Source organism: Oncorhynchus tshawytscha, linkage group LG31 (genome assembly GCF_018296145.1).
Source record: "Oncorhynchus tshawytscha isolate Ot180627B linkage group LG31, Otsh_v2.0, whole genome shotgun sequence".
NCBI classification, from domain to species: domain Eukaryota; kingdom Metazoa; phylum Chordata; class Actinopteri; order Salmoniformes; family Salmonidae; genus Oncorhynchus; species Oncorhynchus tshawytscha.
In genome coordinates this window covers 9,321,835-9,343,629 of record NC_056459.1, presented here as the reverse complement: position 1 = coordinate 9,343,629, position 21,795 = coordinate 9,321,835, and the positions used below count along the sequence as shown (strand labels likewise).

Here is a 21,795-nt window from a genome sequence, read left to right as displayed (position 1 = left end):
TATTGGTCTTTGTCTCAGCTCATGGAACAAACCAGATAGATTCACTCTAGGCGTGTTGTCCATGAGAGGTGGATGTCACAGGCACACCCTTTTACACAATCCCGCTCTCAGATTGGTGACCTATTGTAGAGGATTTTCTACTGCCTTGCCTAGAGTGAAACAACAGGAAAAATCTCTCCATGACCCAAACGTTCCGTCTATGAGGACAGGCAGAATGTCTTTGGAATGGCTGGAGATATGACCAAGCAAGCTGCATTGATCTCTGTCTTAGCATGCCATTATTTTCTCCCAAAGTCAAACCACTCTCAATAAATCTCCAAAATACATCAGTGGAGTAATTCATTGGGCAAACACATTAAGCCATTGAAAGCACAGCTCTGGACAACTGCCCGGCGATAGCCAAACAACCAATTCATCCAGTAATCAAACAACAAGACAGATACTGTAGACTTGTTTAAGCATGCATCAAACACTCAATTAAGATTTGACATGCTGTACTAAAAACCCATTGGCAGTGTAAAAAGATCATAAAGAGAACGCCATTATCGTTGGACAAGCGATATAAAGAAAGGCACTTCTGAAATGAAAGGGCACCGGAACGAAGAAAGAGTGTGTACTTTGGGTGAAAGACTGATTGATAAAGAAATGGTAGATCAACAGAAAGGCAACAACTAGGCTCGGTGTGAAATAATAAAAAAATTTAAAAAATGGTATTACAAATCCTGACTCAGAGGAAGTCGAGCTGACGGACCGATTTGAGAATGGGAAAGGCAGCAAAGGGTGACATGGGCAAAACGCCCAAACAATGGCAGGTCAAATCAGGATAAAACCTTCCAAAACATTGTTTTGTTGGAGAAAGCACAAGATAAAAAGCCAGTGACAGGATAATACAGCTGGACGCCGGATCATAACAATGGGGCCATTACAGGCCTGAGGGCTTAGAGCCTTTGGATTCGTCTCTTATTCGGCTTCCTATTGGCCAGGTGGTCTCTCTGGGTTGCCGTTGCTAGCAGGTTGCTACGGTAGCAGGCTTTCTCTGGACTTACCTCAGTGGTCATGTTTCCCTCTGGTAAAATTAGATTAGAGAGCCTCAGCCAGTCTCCTGTGGGTCTTCGTTGTGTGTTTAACTCTTGAGCTCACGCTCGTTAGTCAAGTTCAATTATAATTGGACCAAGACTTCCTTTAAAAAATCTGATTAGTAAAGGTTATTCAACAAAAAAGTTCCCTCCAGTAAAAAGTTAGTATGTCAAATCCAGGAAATAGGCTACTTTTATGGATTGTTTTTTGTTTAAGAGGGTCATCTAATAGCTCAGTAAGCAATTATGTTATTCTAATGATAAAGAACTATCTTTTTTGGAATTAAAATAGCTAAATTTGCCGACAACCAGATTGTGGCATCATTTTATGATACAGATCTATTTACTTGAATGTCGTCAGTCAAACCTAATTGCACTGACCGCCATTCCCTACTAATAGTGGACCATGTTGAGGTCACCATTGAGGTTTTGACTGTCATCCACTCTTGGCTAGGGCTGTGCGATATGGCTAAAATATCACGTCACGGTATTCACCCAAAAAATGACTGTATTTTATGTTTTTAAAAGTACAAATTCTAAATTTGCTTTCTGAGTAGTGTGTGACCATACAGTGACAACACATACATTCTAAGTGATTTCAATGGGTCTTTGTCCATTCTGATTGTTTTATACTGTTCAATTCAACTTCAACCAAAAGTAATTTTCAGCCTTTTCTGCACTCACTTGAGATCATTTCCACACTGCCATGTAGGGCTGCACAGTATTGGCAAACAATCTAGGCCTTATTTTTAATCGAATGGTGCAATTTCAATTTGACTTGCAATTTAGAGAAAAACACTTGGGTGAACCATGGAATCATGGAAATATAACTATTATTTTAATTCTATAGTTAGAATATAATAGTGTGCACTTGAATACGGTGTTTGACATGACAACGAAAGGAAAATGCCAGGGAGGAGTTATTGTGTCAGGGTAGGAACCAAAGTGTTGTCTGTCCTAGAGGACCTTAGAATCTTTGAATCTTTGACTACATTGAATGTTTTCTCTTAGCTACTTCATGTAGCTTACATATTCATGCTTCATGTACAGTATTCCTCTTTTTGATTTTGAAAATGCTGTTGCACAAACAACATGCTGATTTATGTCTACACCATCACTGGTATTATGAGTCTGTATAGCAAATTACGTTTGCTCTGACATTTATTAGCTAGTTAGCCAGTAGACTAGCGATTAGCATTAGTGGCTAACAAGATTTAGGCCCAACTTGCTAAGAAAAGACAAACCAGCTGTTTTCAGATGTAAGAAACACAAACTAACAGTGTAATTATAGAACGCTAGTGAATTTATATTAAGAAGCAAAGTGAAAACAGCATCGTTGTCATCAACATTGTTGCATGTGCTGCACTGACCATGCAGACTGAACGCAAGTGTCTCGTGGTAGAGGAACAACAAATGCGCTCCTTGAGTGACAGGGGGCGGGGCTAGGTCTGTTGAAAGCGGCATGGCGAGAGAGAGAGCGGAGGGAGATGACTCAAGTAGCGAAGTAAAGTATAAAAATTTACATTAAACATGGTGCATCACATTTAATAAACCAAACATTCAAATACCGTTATTGAAGGTAAAAACCCAAACCAATCCATGCATCAATACTGGTATATCGTAAAATACAGTATACCGCCCAGCCCTACTCTTGGCCTCCATTGCACCTCAAACAGATGGATTTGTTAATGTCTCCCGGTTATCTGTTTATCAGGATGTTTATATGCTACATTAGCAGGCCCTCTCACTCCCACTCTGTCTCCTTAACCACAATCGCAAACCCTGGATTGGACAGTCAGAGGGGTGAAGCGAAAACAAGATGGGGCCGTTTTGTTGTTTATAAAAGTCAACGTTTCTGATTAAATGTTGTTCTTGTTATCACAGGACCTTGCTGAGGACCACTCTGCGGGGGTCCACCCCCACCTCCCTCTCTTCTTCCTGAACCATTGTGAACTTCAACGATAGTGACTGATTGGACACTGCATCTGCCAGTCTCAGCTGATTCTAGACTGTGAGTATCAACTAGTTTCTCTCCTATTGCAGGACATGGTTAGATTTCACTTTGAGCACTTCTGTTCTCAGCCTAGCAATTTTGATTTCATAATGCACTTTATTCGATCAGCAAAGTCCCAAAGCCAAAGTATTGTAATCACTCTATAGCAATGTCGATCACAACTGTGATGTAGTTACTGGCACAATATCTAAAGTGATAGTACTTGTATAAGCTCTGGAGACATGGTTAGCTAAGTCCATTGTGTGTGTCCCTAACGATATTACTCGGATCTCTCTCAAAGTTGGCACTAGGGCTGGGAATTGCCTAGGGACAATTAGATAGAAAGATAGAGCCATGAGAAATCAAGTTTTTATCCGCCATGGGAAAAAAAGTGTTTAAAACAAATTGCCGCCATATTTAAAAAGAAGATGGAGAACAAGCTATGAAAGAAAAATATTGGGAGTTTTGGTGCAACCAACTAGCGCACAAATAATATTGACATTATTGTCAAAATGATACGATATATTGTAAAAAAAAAAAAATCCTGACATGTACCTATCGATTTTTTACCCCACCATCACTAGTTTGCACACGCAAGGACGTGGCTGCCCAATGACACAGGCACACATAGCAGCACACTTCAATGTCAGTGTCTCTACTACTCCATTGCCCTCAACATTCGTTAAGTCCGTTTGAGTGACTAGACGGCCTTGGTTAGCTAACAGGCTGTGGAGAGGTTATTTTTGCGGACAGACGGGTCTCTTCGCGGCTCTTGTCCTCCTATCAGCCATGTTGGCAGAACCCTTTGTGTGGATTTGAATGAGACTGCTGCACTTATAGGTGTGCCGAGGTCAGCTTTGTACAGGGAAGGTCGCCGAGAGTAAAGGTGAAAATAGACACGGTTACACTGAACAGGGTCATGGGTAGACCATTCAGCCCAGGTGTGGGGAAACCCTGTTCGTTTTGGGCCAGAGTGTTGACGAGTTGTCAGCCATTGTGCCACAGCAATTAATTTTAGTCAGTATTTGGATAGAATGTTGGCTCACCTGAATTTTCAGCTGTGCTGACACTAAATCAGGCCACTGGAAAAGCACGTGAAATTATTCTCAAATGTAATTGCAGGGCTAGCCTTTCCTCACTAACAACCAGTTGAGTGGTTAACATAGGGTCAGTTTTAAATAGTGATGCACTAGTGATATGGCATTTTTGGCCGATGCCGATATCCAATATTTTCCTTGACAAAAAACCTGATACCGATGACTGATATTTAACATTTTAGCGGCCTTTTAAGCATTCTAGTACAGTTAAATAGTTAACACACACACACACGGACGCAGCTGTCTAAGGCACTGCATCTCAGTGCAAGCGGCGACACTACAGTTCCTGGTTCAAATCCAGGCTGTACCACATCCGGCCGTGATTGGGAGTCCCATAGGACGGCACGCAATTGGCCCAGCGTCGTCCGGGTTGTAAATAAGAATTTGTTCTTAACTGACTTGCCAAGTTAAATAAAGGTTACACACACACACACACACACACACACACACACACACACACACACACTGACCAAAAAGTTATTTTGTTGGCATTTACGTTTGTCCCCATTACCAGTAAAACATAATCCAAACCTATTTCTTTCACTTTCTTGCTGTGCTGTTGCGTTGTTCATTTGTTCAGTCGTTTCATTCTCAACCAGGATTTAGGATATTGGTTTCAAGCATGTCATTAATGTCAATGCCACATAAGATATTTCCAAAGTTCTTAGGAAAGATATTTCTGACGTTCCTAAGAAAACAATGAATTCCTAAGAACATTTTGAGGAATTGCACTTACTATCTTATGAACTTCTTATTTTTTTCCTTAATAATGTTTTGTGAATCCGGCCCATGGTAAGCAGAGCTAATGCAAAATAGCAATGAGAAAAAGAGGAGGATGACTTAGTGGAAAAGGCTGGAGGAGAAGAAGAACGAGACTATACAATAGTATAGCAATAAAGGAGAAGAGAGCAGTCACGTTTTGGCTTCCGATGCAGGTGGCAAGATGACATCTCTGGTGATAACAGGCACTTAGCTCTCACACTCTAGCACCTGGAGCACTCCCATTATGCACTTCTACGTTGGCACAGAACAGCACTGGAGGTCAAAGTATCGATTCCCCAACAGCCGGCTGTCCAGGGAGAGAGTAACCACAGAAACCCAGTTCTGGGATGTCCTCATCACGGGGCATGACACAACCTTTTTCTCAAAGTGACGCAGAAGGGGGACTGAGGCTCTCAACCACACTAACACACACCATGCATACATACACACAGAAATGCATAAATCCACTCGCTCTGACACAAACACACACTGACACACACCAATCACTTGAAATCTGACAGGGCTAGTTGTTAGGTGGCATCTCCACCAGGGAGCAGAGCCCAGAAAGAAAAGCACTTCTGTGATTCAAAGCCCTCTTGCTCGGTAATCACTCCCATGTCTCACTGTTGCCTTCAGCTCCCCCCAATTATCGCTGCGTCAGCCGGTCCAGCCGAGTGTTAGGGACACTAAAGACTGGTCTATTTTTAGAACAAATGGGGCCACAGCTTCTGTCCCTATCTGCTCACAGACACACGCTGACAAACTGTGAAAGGAGACTGATGAATGCGGAAAGTTATAGGAAAATGGAGCAATCTATGGGCTCACACAAACACACACTTGCTATACACAAAGAGATACACACACACTTTCTCACAAACAGTAAGGCTCAGAGACTTGCACTTTCAGGAAGGTTGCAGAATCAGTTGGGTGTCGGTCGTTTCAAGAGAATGAGGACGGTCAATCCTTTCTACCTATCTATGATAGCTCTACTATCACAGACAGTGTTTTATGGACTCGTGGTTAGAGGCTTGGCTGAGTACAGAAAGACAATGTCATCCTTTGTTGACAGAGTTAATATGCCCTAGATGAGACTGGTACAGTAGCTGGCTGATCTGAGGAGGATCAATGTGTTTGGAACTGTCCTGGGATCAGAAGCCAGGGTTGTATAACATAACATTGCATGACATGCGTGGTGTTATAGGCTGTTCTGAGTACAAAGGCATCAAACGAAGTGGACCAAAGCAGCAGGCTCTAGGTCAAAATGAGAGGGGAGAAAGCAAAGTGACATGGGGAGAAGAGAGAAAAACAACAGAAGTACAGCCAAAAAGACTGGCGATTTGAGTTCAAGAGACATTGAGGAATGATCCGAATTTGAAAGAAGGATGATTGAAGAGAGAGAAGCAGAAGAAATAGCATTGAGAGAGAGGAGGGGGGAGGTAGAAAAATGTCAGAGAATCCGAAAGTGGAAAAAAAGAGGATGGGGGAACCTGCTTTTCATCTCTCCCTGATGAGTGAGGGGCTATTTATAAAACCCTTCATCTGTCTAATCATTCCTCGGAGTTCTGGCGTTCATCTTTCGCCTCGTGTCTTTAGCGACCATCACTCGCTGTTCGCCATCCTCGTTTCCATTGAGTTTCTCTCTCTTTCAAACAGTTTACTGACAGTCTCTTGCCCTCCCCTTTTTTATGTTTTCTCTCTGACAAGCGAAGAGGGGAACGACTGATGCGATGCAAAACGAGGTCCCCCGTTTATTTCCAAAATGGAATTATTTCTCTCTTCCCCAAACAAAGTTCATAAAATAATCATGAAATGATATCTGAATCATAGTGACTTGGTCGTTTCTTGGGCCCTGCTCTTGCACTCTGTTCTTAAATTTGCATGAAAGACACTTTAGAGTGTCTTTAGTGCGCCAAGGACATGGACGTTGATTAAGGAAGCTCCCCGCATCTCTCTGATTCAGAGGGGTTGGGTTAAATGCGGAAGACACATTTCGGTTGAATGCATTCCGTTGTGTAACTGACTAGGTATCCCCCTTTCCCTTCTAACTTGGCCCTCTTGAGGGCAACTGGCTTCAAATATTTAATTCATAGAATGTCAAAACCCCCCTCGCCTCCTTCCTCCAGGCAACGTTGGCTCTTTCTTTCTTTCCGCTAGCTATTTGTCTGATGCAGCCCTCCCTGGTCCCCAAAGTGGTTCTGCTTGGCGACTTTGGAGTCGCCTGTGGAAATTCCACAGATGTCAGCCAAGAGAGAAGAGAAGGGCAGAAATAGAGTTCAGGAGGGGCAACGGAATGAGACGCTAAGACCATAAATTGTGTTTCCAAGAGAGGCCCGATAACAGAGGGCTAATGTTACCACGCCACCTCCCCTCTCACTGTACCCTATTGCCCAAAAGGCTACACCCTCCGGTGCTGAAGAAATATGAATGGGAGTCAATGACTGATATGAATGGCATTGTGTTGGACACAGGTGGACGTGCGCGTGCACACACAAACACATACGCTTGCACACAGACACACATACGCATGCACTCAGAAACACACACACAGCCAATGGATCCCCCACCCTTCATGAGCGATGCCTCTGCAGCTCTCTACTGCACACAGAGTAATGAGATCTTCGGGCCTGTGGGGCCCAGTGCATTTATCACATGCTCACACTTAATGGTCCCTCTGCCACGGCTTTAACGCCACGCCTGCTAGCCGCCTGCTACAAACAGGACTGTTTATCTCCACCGTCTCTCTGCAGCTGTGTGTATGTGTGTGGTTGGGAGTGTACTGTCTTCATTGTTGATGATCACTCTCTCTCTCTTTCTCATGTGGTCTCTCTCCAATGCACTCCTCTTTCTTTCTATCCTGATGTCATCCATCTATCTCTCCATCCCTCCTTTCTCTCCCATTTTCCTCTCTGTGTCTCTTTTCTAGGAGAGAAGGTTCTTTTGGTGTTTGTCCTTCAGCGTGACACCAAGCACACGCAGTGAAAGATGGCTGCTGGATTAGCTGTCATGATGAAAGCTTATCCCAGTTTTTCTCTCACGGTCCAGTGCCGTGTTTCAAGGCACTCTCTATTTTAGAGTGAACACATTATTTCCCTCTCTCTTTCTCTCTTTTTCCTTCTCACACACTTTCTTTCAAATTCAAATTATTTTATTTGCATGAGAAACATTGCATAAATATTGCCAAAGCTTCAATGTATACAATATTTAAAAAAATAAACACTTTCTCTCTCTGTGAAGGACTTTTAAGAGCAAGCATTCACAAAAAAAGTGCATTGCTTTGTTGTATATCAAGACAACTGAACTGATATGATTTGTGTTGTCTGTAGTCTCTACCAAATTCAAATCCATTTTAGGCCTATTGAGCCAGAGGAATGATCTTGCATTTTTTAATCAGGTTTAACTCTGATCAGCCCTTTTTACCTGGTTTTCCTCTTACCTAGAGACCATTCGTGATAAACAGTCTTATGCGTTTCGGGTTAACAACACGCCTTGCCAGTTGGTACCCTGTAAAGTCTGTAAGATGCCACAACAATGTAAGAGCAGACACAATGATGAAGTATTTCATCACAGCGGAGAGCGCTGGGAAGCGAGCAGGCGAGGCCGTTGCATTTTACGCTGCCTAGCGCCGTATTCAAAATGGAGGGCTTAAGAAGTGCACAGATAAATCCCATTGATTCATAACGTGAATTTGCATAGACTGCGGTAAAATGGAAAAGCACTCGTACAAAGCGATCATTCTATTGTGTCAGGAGGATATCGGGAAGCGGGGAGCTCTGCTTTGTACCTAACCCTCTCCTTTTTGCTTTACCTCTTTATCCTGGAGGAAAGGTAGTGCAGTCTGTACAGATGTTTAATGGCACCTTTGAGATTCTCCAAAGCCTCTTTGTGAAAGTACATTACTACAGACTCGGCCATGGCTGGTCATTGATTCCTCCACCCCCCCTCCCTCCCCACACATTCTGTTAGATCAGTGGTCAGGCCATTTCTCTATTTTAATGTGAGGCAAAAAGTGATTATCCATCTTTTGAAACAAAACGTGTTTTATGGGTTTCCCTGTTTCATCTCATGTTTTACTAGATTTGGTTTCAAAGGCTATTTATTTCTACTTCTATGACATAACAGGCAAATAACTCTGTTGCTGAGCACAAAAGCCTTGCGTTGTTAAGTGTGAAACACCACACAAGCATGGCTGCGAAAGAGAAACGGAGAAAATGTGCATTCATAATCGCTCAGTGTTTGTTCGAGCTTTAAGTGTTTATGGAAAAACAAGGATAACACAAGAGAGCGACAGAATGAGAGAAACAGACCCGTTGAGAAAAACAAAGAAAGAGAAAGCGAGACCCGGGGAGAAAAACAAAACACACGCACAAGACAAAACACAGACATCACATTATCCTAAAATGATCCTGTCTGGACCTGGCGGTTTCAGGTGTGCGTGGTGGAGCTGACGCTGTGATGCTCAGAGGAAAACGCTAGCGCTCATCTTTTTAAAGGGCCTCCTAATGATCCCTGAAGGCTGCCTGGCTGGGTACTGGCCCTCTGTGGGGAGGAAATGGAGGAATTAGCACAAAAGGAGACACCGCCCACCAAAGCCGCTGACCACTGGGATATTCCCAGGTCGTGCCAGGGTTCCGTGACAGATCTCGTTTCTGCCGCCAAAGCAGATACTTGGATTTTGGCAGGTGGGTGGCGACTGGCTAGGAGTAGATTGGCAGCTGACTTGCTTAGCGAAGGGGATAGCCATGTCCTACGGATCATCAGAGAACGGGAAAGAGCAGTGCAAGGCCCACACACACACACACATGGAAATTACACACACATGGAGCTGAACACTGACATGTAACACACACACACACAGATAGCAGCCCCTTGCATCAATTCACACACAAAAACTGACCTATAGCAGTAGATAGGTACTTCAAGCTTCATTCATGAAGGTTACTCAAGTTCAACACAAGCAATGGTCAATACCATCTAATCAGTATTCATGTCGAAAAAAATACTTTTTGTTTTGCATAGAACATGCAGCAATTGATTTGTGCTACGGACAACATTGATGTCTCCAAGCACAACCAACTTTCTCGGAAGCAGAAACGTATGTAATACCATCAGTTATTTTAATGACCACTCATAATGCAACTGTGGGCATTTAGATGACATCACAGGGCACGTGTACTGCATTTGTTTAATTTTCAGGCTCAGGTTCATTAGACCCATCTTTAAATGTACCCATGCAGTTTAGAAATGTTAAACATGATGTTTATATGCCTGGATCTTGGATATTTCAGTCAATATATCAATGGCACACTTTATTTTGGTGCACTTAGGGTTTGGTTTACAGGTCCCAGTACAGTTGCAAAAGTGTATTTGAATGATTGCCAAGCTTCTCACACACTTGCTGCTTTGCTGTGTGCGTGTTTGATAAGCCCTGAGTGTAATATATTAATGCTTGCTGAAGATTTTCCACTGATATTCTCAACCTTTTACAGGACATTACGTTCATTTAGCGGAATGCTTTCACACGTCCGCACACACAGGACTAGATAAGCTAATTAGATATCTTTGGGAACAGACTAAAACTCCTCTTCATACTTCGTAAGAGGCTGTTGCTATCAGCACCATTCCAATGCTATCCTTCCTATCCCTTCATTTATGTCTCTGCCAGTTGAGATCTGACCGTTCCAAGGCTAATTTGCATTTTGCTCGGGTAGAGTCTTGTCAACACACCCCCGTCTCTGCTAATCTGTGAGCCACGGTGTCTGCCAGGGTCCCGTAAAGTTCACTCATGTTAGCAGCCACCAGCACCATTAGGGGCCCACCACAGCTTTTCACAGAACCTTTAGGCTGTTGAAAGATTTCCTTGGACTTTCTGCCACGGGTAACTAAGGGCAAGAGAAATACACCAGACGGTATTAGAGGATTACATTGTTTTGTCACATGACACTGAGATTCTGTCTTTCTGCTGGAACCGTTTCAGGGAACAGAACAGAAAACCGTAAAAGAATGAAATTGTTTGATGAACAGAATCAGAACCGAGAGTGATCTGTACTGTTACGGAACAGAACCGTTATTTTAAAATCAGTTGAACCTGTTAATAATATTCCGGGCATTTTCTTTTCAGTCTCACAAAATACGCAACAAAGTGCCTATGCAAAGCCCTCACTCTCACTCAGAAATCTATTCCAGTGTAGGGAGAGATTTTTAATTGGAGAAGAATGGATTCACTTTTTCAATGCTAGTTAAAGGATACTATAGTTATCACGCTTGACATTGGATTTGTTAACTCCAAAAAGGTAAGACATATTTTTAATTCTGGTGCCGCTCTGCACACACAAGCTTATTATCGTTAGCTCTTGTCTAATGTTAAGCCAACTCTCGGAAATACAAAGACATTCAAAGCTTGTCCATAGAAGCCGCTCCTCCGTAGGTATAATATTGTTGGCCTAATTTAGGTAATGCACGTCATAACAAGATGCACAATGCTTCAATCCGAGCCTCCTCATTCACCCTCTCTTGCTCTCTCCCCACCCGCAAAATTTCAGTCACATCTCGCGCCGTACACTTATCTGTCCATCACGCATATAAACAACTAGGCTATAGCTTGTTTCTATCCACACTGATTTGTGAGTAAATGTAATGTTAAGCTTAATGTAAAAAGAAAGATTTGAGGTTTAAAAAACAGAAAGGAACTATATAAATAAAATGTTAATTTTTTGGAGTTTGGGCTGGTTCAGAACTTTATTTTGTGGGTCAGAACTGTGGAACTAAAAAAAATTAAGCTTCTGTTCAGAACAAAACTATTTTGAAAATAATTTTGCTTCCAACCCCTGCTCCCGTACGTTACAGTTGAAGTCAGAAGTTTACATACACTTAGCTTGGAGTCATTAAAACTCATTTTTCAACCACTCCACAAATGTCTTGTTAACAAACTATAGTTTTGGCAAGTCAGTTAGTACATCTACTTTGTGCATGACACAAGTTATTTTTTCAACAATTGTTTCCAGACAGATTATTTCTCTGTATCACAATTCCAGTAGGTCAGAAGTTTACATACACTAAATTGAATGTGCCTTTAAACAGATTGGAAAATTCCAGAAAATTATGTCATGGCTTTAGAAGCTTCTGCTAGGCTAATTGACATCATTTGAGTCAATTGGAGGTGTACCTGTGGATGTATTTCAAGGCCTACCTTCAAACTCAGTGCCCCTTTGCTTGACATCATGGGAAAATCGCAAAAAATCAGCCCAGACCTCAGAAACAAATTGTAGACCTCCACAAGTCTGGTTCATCCTTGGGAGCAATTTCCAAACTCTTGAAGGTACCACGCTCATCTGTACAAACAATAGTACGCAAGTATAAACACCATGGGACCATGCAGCTGTCATACCACTCAGGAAGGAGACGCGTTCTGTCTCCTAGAGATGAGCGTACTTTGGTGCGAAAAGTGCAAATCAATCCCAGAACAACAGCAACGGACCTTGTGGAGATGCTGGAGAAACAGGTACAAAAGCATCTATATCCACAGTAAAACGAGTCCTATATCGACATAACCTGAAAGGCCGCTCAGCAAAGAAGAAGTCACTGCTCCAAAACCACTATAAAAAAAACAGACTACGGTTTGCAACTGCACATGGGGACAAAGATCGTACTTTTGGGAGAAATGTCCTCTGGTCTGATGAAACAAAAAATAGAACTTTTTGGCCATAATGACCATCATTATGTTTGGAGGAAAAAGGGGGAAGCTTGCAATCCGAAGAACACTATCCCAACCGTGAAGCACGGGGGTGGCAGCATCATGTTGTGGGGGTGCTTTACTGCAGGAGGGACTGGTGCACTTCACAAAATAGATGGCATCATGAGGCAGGAAAATTATGTGGATATATTGACGCAACACCTCAAGACATCAGTCAGGAAGTTAAAGCTTGGTCACAAATGGGTCTTCCAAATGAACAATGACCATAAGCATACTTCCTTTACAAGTTGTGGCAAAATGGCTTAAGGACAACAACGTCAAGGTATTGGAGTGGCCATCCAAAGCCCTGACCTCTATCCTATAGAAAATTTGTGGGCAGAACTGAAGAAACGTGTGCGAGCAAGGAGGCTTACAAACCTGACTCAGTTACACCAGCTCTGTCAGGAGGAATGGGACAAAATTCACCCAACTTATTGTGGGAGGCTTGTGGAAGGCTACCCGAAACGTTTGACCCAAGTTAAACAATTTAAAGGCAATGCTACCAAATACTAATTGAGTGTATGTAAACTTCTAACCCACTGGGAATGTGATGAAATAAATAAAAGCTGAAATAAATCATTCTCTCTACTATTATTCTGACGTTTCACCTTCTTAAAATAAAGTGTGGATCCTAACTGATCTAAGACAGGGAATTTTTACTAGGATTAAATGTCAGGAAATGTGAAAAACTGAGTTTAAATGTATTTGGCTAAAGGTGTATGTAAAACTTCCAACTTCAACTGTATAAGCTAGGCTTGGGCGACATGCTTTGTGACTGGAAGATAAGGAGCATTTAGGCCTCGGTAGCATTAAAATAAGTCACAACATTAGGTGCCAATTGGCCAATTGAAGGTCAATGATTACGTTAAGCCTCAAGGTGGTCTTTCCAACCAGTGATGGTGACAGGTATTCTGTTTACACTTTATAGTACCCTCAAGCTGTCCCTCTCCCATTTAAGATTATATGCTTAAGCACTGATCACCACAAATCAGATTTAAGAGCATGTAGCTTTTCCCCAAGGTCTTTAAGCTAATAGAGTGGCAAAGCCCCCAATTCTCCTTCCTTTGCTCCTGCATTGTAAAAACCTTTCACCCCCTCAATTCACTACAACCCAGAGGTCCCAGAAATTGAATTACAAATGTTTTTTCAAGCCCACCTGAATCTATTCAAGCAGTGAAGAGTTAGTCTTGGTGTTGTGCTTACAGAACTTCATTTTCCACCATAATTTGCAAATAAATTCATAAAAAATCCTACAATGTGATTTTCTGGATTTCTTTTCTCATTTTGTCTGTCATAGTTGAAGTGTACCTATGATGAAAATTACAGGCCTCTCTCATCTTTTTAAGTGGGAGAACTTGCACAATTGGTGGCTGACTAAATACTTTTTTGCCTCACTGTAGATAGCATTGCATGTCCTGAGGTGCTGTGTTTACTCTTTGTAGGCGAGAAAGTGACAGAGATGCTGGTTAACGTGCTCAACATCTGCTCTGACGACGAGCTCATGTCTGAAGGAGACGACACCTGCGAGGGTAAAAAAAAACACGCCATGTTAAGAACTCTTTTTATTTATTTAGATATTTTTTATATATATTGACTTTCAATGTAGTACATATACACACATGCATATTGAGTAAACATGTGCAAGGATGTCATATTGGTTAAACCGAGGCCTTTTTGTGTCAAGACTTCTGGGTGCCATATTTGGGTCGCGTGAGGGACTTGTGATAAGTAGGCTGCTAAGAGTGAAACAGGAAAATGGTTCCAATTGTTTTTCCACCATTAATTTTTCCTATTTTAAAAACACTTAAGGGCTGTGTTTCCTGTAGGCTTACCCTGGCGTGACGTTTTGATATATGGGGTGTTCGAGAGTTTTGTAGAGTTTGCATAGAAAAACTGCAAATGACGAGTGAATAACAGTGACGTAAGTACATGTGAATGAACATTTGCTGTCAAAGCAGGGAGTAATCTAATGCTATGGAATGACACACACCCACCGTTGGCAAGCTCGTCAAATAGGAAGACAGCCTGAACCGAACCAAGTTTGTCTTTGTTTTTGCCGGATGCGGATCTCAAATTTGTCTCTTCCCCTCTCTAACTAACAAACTCACAAATGCCGTGACTCCTTGATGTAGCATGATGCCCTCCCCTACTATAATTTTTGCCTTTGACTTCAAACCAGGTGTTACCCTCAGCCTTTGCAGTAATATGGGTCGCAAACGAGAGGAAATGAAGCAATTCCCTAAACTCTAAAGTCTCTAGATCTAATAACAAACATGAGGGCATCGACCCGTGTTGTGGTCTGTATATTGGAGACTATTTGTCTGTGTGTCATTGTAACCCCTTTTAACCAAGGCACCGTTTTAGTCTGCGGGAAACGATCCCCGATTCCATAGTTTTTTTTCACAGAGCAGAGAGTACAGTGAAAAAAAGACTGAAAACAAGTTGGACTGGTCCCTCGAAAGAAATTACACACTGTTTGAGGAGCCACATTCCCATGCATTGACAAACCAAAAGTGCAGGGGAGGTTTTGGGACTATGATGTACATAACAGAGATGTGTTTAGGTAATTGTGAAGCTGGTGGATGCGTGCGGACTGATTTTCATGGACCACAATCAGTCTCAGCTTAAGTGGGGTTTTCCGATTGCTCCAAAACCCCTGGTGTGCGCCAGTGACCGCAGTGAGAGGGTTGAGAAGTTGAGCGGTAGGGTGACTGACACCCATGCCTCTCGTGGAATGTCAGGGGGAGAGCCATATCTCCTCTTCCTTTTTAAAGCCTGCACATCCTTCCAGGATTTTGCTTCATAGTTCATTCCTGCAGTTGGTCCCCTTTCCACATAGGGAAGCTAACTTTTTGCTTGAACAGAAGAACCTCTAGTTACACTCTCCTCCATATGCATTTGGACAGTGAAGCAAAACATTTAACTTTATACTCCAGCATTTTGGATTTGAGATCAAATGTTTCGGGCCTCCCGAGTGGCGCAGTGGTCTAAGGCACTGCATCTCAGTGCTAGCTGTGCTACTACAGATTCTGGGTTCGAGTCCAGGCTCTGTCGTAGCCGGCCGCAACCGGTAGACCCATGGGACGGCGCACAATTGGCCCGGCGTCATCCTGGTTAGGGGAGGGTTTGCCCGGCAGGGATGTCGTTGTCCCATCACGGACTACCGACTCCTGTGGCGGGCCAGGCGCAGTGCATGCTGACATGGGCGCCAGGTGCACAGTGTTTCCTCCGACATATTGGTGCGGCTGGCTTCGGGGTTAAGTGGGCATTGTGTCAAGAAGCAGTGCGGCTTGGTTGATTTGTGGATCAGAGGATGCACGGCTCTTGACCTTCGCCTCTCCCGAGTCTGTAGGGGAGTTGCAGCGATGAGACAAGACTGTAACTACCAATTGGATACCACGACATTGGGGAGAGAGAAGGGTAAAAGTACCAAAAAAACAAAATCTAATGTCGAATGTCACCTTTTATTTGAGGGTATTTTCATACATATCTGTTTTACTGTTTAGGAATGAAAGCATGTGGACACCACATCTCATTCCTAAATCATGGCATTAATATGGAGTTGGTCCCCCTTTGCTGCTATAACAGCCTCCACTCTTTTGGGAAGGCTTTCCACTAGATGTTGGAACATTGCTACGGAGACTTGCTTCCATTCAGCCATGAGCATTTGTGAGGTTGGGCACTGAGTTTGGGCGATTAAGCCTGGCTCGCAGTAGGCATTCCAATTCATCCAAAAGGTGTTCGATGGGGTTGAGGTCAGGTCTCTGTGCAGGCCAAGTTCTTCCATACCGATCTCGACAAACCATTTCCGTATGGACCTCACTTTGTCCACGGGGGCATTGTCATGCTGAAACAGGAAAGGGCCTTCCCCAAACTGTTGCCACAAAGTTGGAAGCACAGAATCGTTTAGAATGTAATTTTATGCAGTAGGGTTAAGATTTCCCTTCACTGGAACTAAGGGGCCTAGCCTGAACCATGAAAAACAGCCCCAGACCATTAGTCCTCCTCCACCAAACTCTACAGTTGACACTATGCATTGGGGCAGATAGCGTTCTCCTGTCATCCACCAAAGCCAGATTCGTCTGCCGGACTTCCAGATGGTGAAGCGTGATTCATTACTCGAGAGAATGTGTTTCCACAGCTCCAGGGCCAAATGTCGGCAAGCTTTACACTTGGCATTGCGCAAGGTGATTTTAGGCTTGTATGCGGCTGCTCGGCCATGGAAACCCATTTCATGAAGTTCCCAACAAACAGTTATTGTGCTGACGTTGCTTCCAGAGGCAATTTGGAACTCGGTGGTAAGTGTTGCAACCGAGGACTGACAATTTATTACGAGTTTAAATTACGAGTTTCAGCACTCAGCAGTCTGGTTCTGTGAGCTTGTGTGGCATCCTATGACGGTGCCACGTTGAAAGTCACTGAGCTCTTCAGTAAGGCCATTATACTGTCAATGCTTGTCTATGGAGATTGCATGTCTATGGGCTCGATTTTACACACTTGTCAGCAACGGGTGTGGCTGAAATAGCCAAATCCACAATTTGAAGGTGTCCACATACTTTTGTATATATGGTGTATCTCGTATTTAAACAAATTTACTTAGTGTATTAAAGTAGTCAATACTGTAGTATTTGTTCGCATATTTGTAGAGTTTGTAGAGTCACAAAGTTTATTTAGTCAGGAATATGGACCAAATACTAAACTTTTGATTGTTAATCTCTGGTGACAGGTCTTTATACATTTAGAACACTTAGCATAGCAAACAGAAGCAAACTGCTTAAATCAATCCAAGATGGCTTCAGCCGTCTCCTGTTGCAGCTTCATACAATACTTCTGATCTCTTGCAATATCTCCCCACAGTTGTGACTGCCACAACCCAGGCAGGCGCCACCACAATAGAGAACAAGTTGAAGAGCTAGAGCGAGTTTTTGTCTCAGGGGTCTATGTCTCCCAGCTGGGAGCTCTTAGCAGTGCTGTAGCAACCACTCTATTGGAGAAAATGGGAATGCATGTTCTCACTTTTAGCTCCAAGTCGCTTGCGAGGTCAGCTGAAGGTGGACTGAAATCAGCTGGGCCTTAGCTCACACAGTCATACTATATATATATTTTTTTTTAAACCTTTATTTAACTAGGCAAGTCAGTTAAGAACAAATTATTGTTGACAATGACGGCCTAACCCGTCCAAACCCTCCCCTAACCCGGACTACACTGAGCCAGTTGTGCGCCGCACAATGGGACTCCCTATCACGGCCGGTTGTGATATAGCCCAGGATTGAACCAGGGTCTGTAGTGACGCCTCTAGCACTGAGATGCAGAGCCTTAGACTGCTGCACCACTTAGGAGCCCTATATGACCTTGGCTTACCCAGAAAAAATATACAACCATTGTTTCTTTTGTTCTATGATATTGGCCTGGAAAACAACATTGCAGTTACTACAGTACCTGTGATGTATCGTACTGATTATGTTAGTCAGGGGGGGGGGAGTTTTGAACACTTCCCCTCTTTGTGTAATGCGATCACAAAAATTACCTCAGACTTACTTTCCCAAACATCGATTGAATGACAACTCAGGTTGCCTCATCATCCATTACTTTCTCTACAGTCTGACAGAAGTGAAGCAGTAGGTATTTAGTGTCTGAGTGGGTGTAATCCTTTAGAGTAGAGAGGCTACTGCGAGCCACGCTGTAAACACGACTAGACGCTAATCGTTATAATTTATAGCGGGGGGCCATGACTGGCTGACCTCGCGGCTAAGCACAACACCTGCTCGGAATCTAAACGAGAATGGCGTAGGCTAATTGATATTGATGGCGAGTGCTCCTGTTGTTTGTTGACTTTGGGAGGGTATGTAGTTAGCGCGGCATGCTAACGTCCAGTCCCTAGTGTGTGTAGAGTCAGGCCTAACTTAAGGATTCATTTCCTCTTGCTAGCAGCATTCCTCCCAGTATTCCTCATGAAAGAGTCAGAGAATCAGGATGTTACTAAGTATGTTACCCTAGTAATTGTAAAACATGTATATCTTGCTCTGTGCAATCTACTTGGTTTTTAATGTGGGACTGACTCATTAAAAATGTAGATCAATGCATCTCTATGGTCCATTGGACTGATGTGTACTGTATCTCCGACAGAATGACCTTTCCCACAATCACTCTGGTTGTGTGTCTTAGTATGTTAGCACTCTAAGAGGCAGATGTTGACATTAGCAGCCGTTAAGACCATCTGGGTTCCAGCCTGAACTGTTCGTTCCTCATTGATATTGTTTTGACGAAAGCAGACAGCCTGAACTTGATCATTAATATTTCTGACTAAACAGCCTGGTGTCAGTCTGACCTTGGATATTTATTTATTTTACATATTAGTGTTAACATTTTGATTAGTTTGACGAGTTCTGGACTGCTGCCGGTGTCATGAGTTGATAGACCAGAACATATACACAATCACATAAATCAATTGTCCTGTGGGATTTATTTTTGTGCATTACTTTCCAAATTGTAATGATGAATCCATTTTGTTTTTCTCCCAGATCTGAGCTCCCGTGTTACCTTTAAATGCCATTACGCTATGCTGAATCATAATGGTAGCTTTTTGCTTAGATAATGCACGCTAAAAATGCATCTTTTGTCCTGAAACTGTATCATTCAAATAATAGACTTCGATTCCTCAATGTGTTCATTAAAGCCGATGAATATGTGAAAACCACTAGCCAATTGAGAAAATGTCCTAAGTTGAGCAATTACATATTTGACAGAACATTTACATATCTGCAGTATGAGATATGAAATGGGTTTTCATCATGTAGAGTCAAACAACATGTGTTTGTATTCTGACCCCTTTTCATTTGACTGAACTGAATTCCTCTCTTCTCCTTCAATCTTACCTTCCACAGACAGGGCCCCCGTGGATCTGAGCCACACACCATGACTTGCTGAAGCCCCACTTGCTGCTACCCACCCCCCTTCTCCTCATTGAAGATGGTCCCTCCGGAACGGACGAGGTGGCGCCTCCTGCTGGCAGCCCTCACACTCACTTCCTGTCTACTGTCCACCTCAGCCACAGCCCCGCCCTTCCCAAAAGACCTGGAGCCAATCAACGTTGTCCGATGGGAGCGTGAGTAGTCCCACCAGCCCCCTGATTGGCTTAAAATTATTTTAAAGGCCAAGTGGTGCCATGTTGCATATTTTTCCTCAGTGATATAAGGGGATTCATTTAGTAGCACGAGACTGGTAGTTAGAGTGCATTAATATGATGTGACATATAGATCTACCACTGAGTTAGGGGAGGAAGACTGCTGTGGTATTTGTCTCCAGCAGCACGCAAGGAAACAGATTCCCTATTTGCGTTGCCTAAGGCTGGCTCAGAGCCCTAATGCTACCTTGTTAAAACATTGATGGACCAAAGTCAGTCTGTAGATTTGGCCTGCACAGGAGATGAGTGTGGATGAACGGTCTTGTGCAAATTAAACCCCAAATAAGATTATGAACAGAGATGTACACTCAAAATGGCCATCATTGATTTTTGAGTGGGTGTTGAGCATTGTTTTCCTAAAGTACTCCACTATATGTGGGTCTATCGGCTGCAGGAGGTATGGTTTACATGATAGTTAATGAGCCGGGCAGGTCTAATACATTATTGGTGTGAGAAAGGAGGATAAAGAGCGGCAAAGGAAAAAGAGTCGCTGAGGCATTGGCACCATGGCATTAAATGGGTGTTGGTTTGCTAGGTCAACAGCTTGGAATCTCGGAAAGAGAGGGGGACAAAGAACGAAGGGGAGTTTACAGTGTGTTATCGGTATGCACAAATCAAAGTCGAGGTAAAATGCTGAATGCAGACTGACATCATCGCATCTCTGTTGAATGTAGTAGGTAACACCTTGAAGCAGATCCATTGCGGATATATCTCCTGACTTATCGAACAGTGGAAACGACACCATCAGACCTACCTAGACTAACTGTGAGAGTGGACTTCTCAAGGGCATTTTGTTTAGTGTTGGAGCGTATTCGTCTCCTCACTCTGCAGGTTGCGAGCTGACGCCGTCTTTGCCATCGACGAAATGCCAACAGTCTTATCATTTAATGAACACTTTTGCTTAGTCATCAGATTTCCTGTTGTATTGTCCAAACAAAGCCTTTCGGGCAGATGAATTGAGTTTAATCGTACAGCTACAGTATATGCTTTAATAATTGCCATTATGCAAATTGCTTACGACAGAAATACAATAGCAGACACATTTTTAAAAATCTTAGCTCACTCATCCCAAGCCAAATAAACTATGCCTCTATCAAACCTCTATTTACCCTTCAGCGGGGTTGTGTTCATTGGGCACCAAACGGATGAAAACAGATAACATAAGAAACCCTCATGTTTTCTCTTGCGTGCCTTTATGAACAAGACCCAGGACTGGACACAGACGGCTAGAGCAGGAGAGCAGGGACTAGCAGAGGTTTCTGTTCATTATCTTTCCCCTAGTCTGACCTTTTAGAAACAAGCCAGGCCTCCCGAACCTGGATACCGTTCACAGGAAGAACAGGACATGACTAGAATGGGAGCGTGCCTGACCAGAGAGTGACTGGTTTAGTTTAGTGCCTGACCAGAGAGTGACTGGTTTAGTTTAGTGCCTGACCAGAGAGTGACTGGTTTAGTTTAGTGCCTGACCAGAGAGTGACTGGTTTAGTTTAGTGCCTGACCAGAGAGTGACTGGTTTAGTTTAGTGCCTGACCAGAGAGTGACTGGTTTAGTTTAGCGCCTGACCAGAGAGTGACTGGTTTAGTTTAGCGACTGACCAGAGAGTGACTGGTTTAGTTTAGTGCCTGACCAGAGAGTGACTGGTTTAGTTTAGGTTTAGTTTAGCGCGACTGACCAGAGAGTGACTGGTTTAGTTTAGTGCAAACTGGTTTAGTTTAGCGACTGACCAGAGAGTGACTGGTTTAGTTTAGCGACTGCAAACCTACACTGTATCCATTTATTGCCACAAGCAACTGAAAATACAACAAATTCTACGTAATTAAAGATTTAAACACCAGAATGAGGCCTGTCAGGACCAAGCAGGATAACCAATTATAAATGACAACTTGAGATAGTAGTCATTCCCGTAAAGCTGTGAGCTGTCCAGGAGTTGGGGTCATGAATTGTAAAAATCTTGA

At 43.1% G+C, this 21,795-nt stretch overlaps 1 protein-coding gene across 4 annotated transcripts in view; it reads left to right on the top strand.

Annotated features, from left to right (window-relative positions):
- LOC112229768 (semaphorin-6D) overlaps positions 1–21,795 on the top strand; it is a 137,390-nt gene that overhangs the window by 80,075 nt on the left and 35,520 nt on the right. For 3 of the 4 annotated variants that reach the window (XM_024395793.2, XM_024395794.2, XM_024395791.2), the window contains 2 exons: positions 2,961–3,087; positions 19,542–19,762. In XM_024395793.2, the coding sequence (XP_024251561.1) occupies positions 19,627–19,762 (136 nt within the window). In that variant the 5' untranslated portion in view covers positions 2,961–3,087; positions 19,542–19,626. Of the gene's footprint in view, positions 1–2,960; positions 3,088–14,099; positions 14,187–19,541; positions 19,763–21,795 lie in introns of all 4 variants that reach the window. The other variant, XM_024395792.2, reaches the window with a different exon arrangement.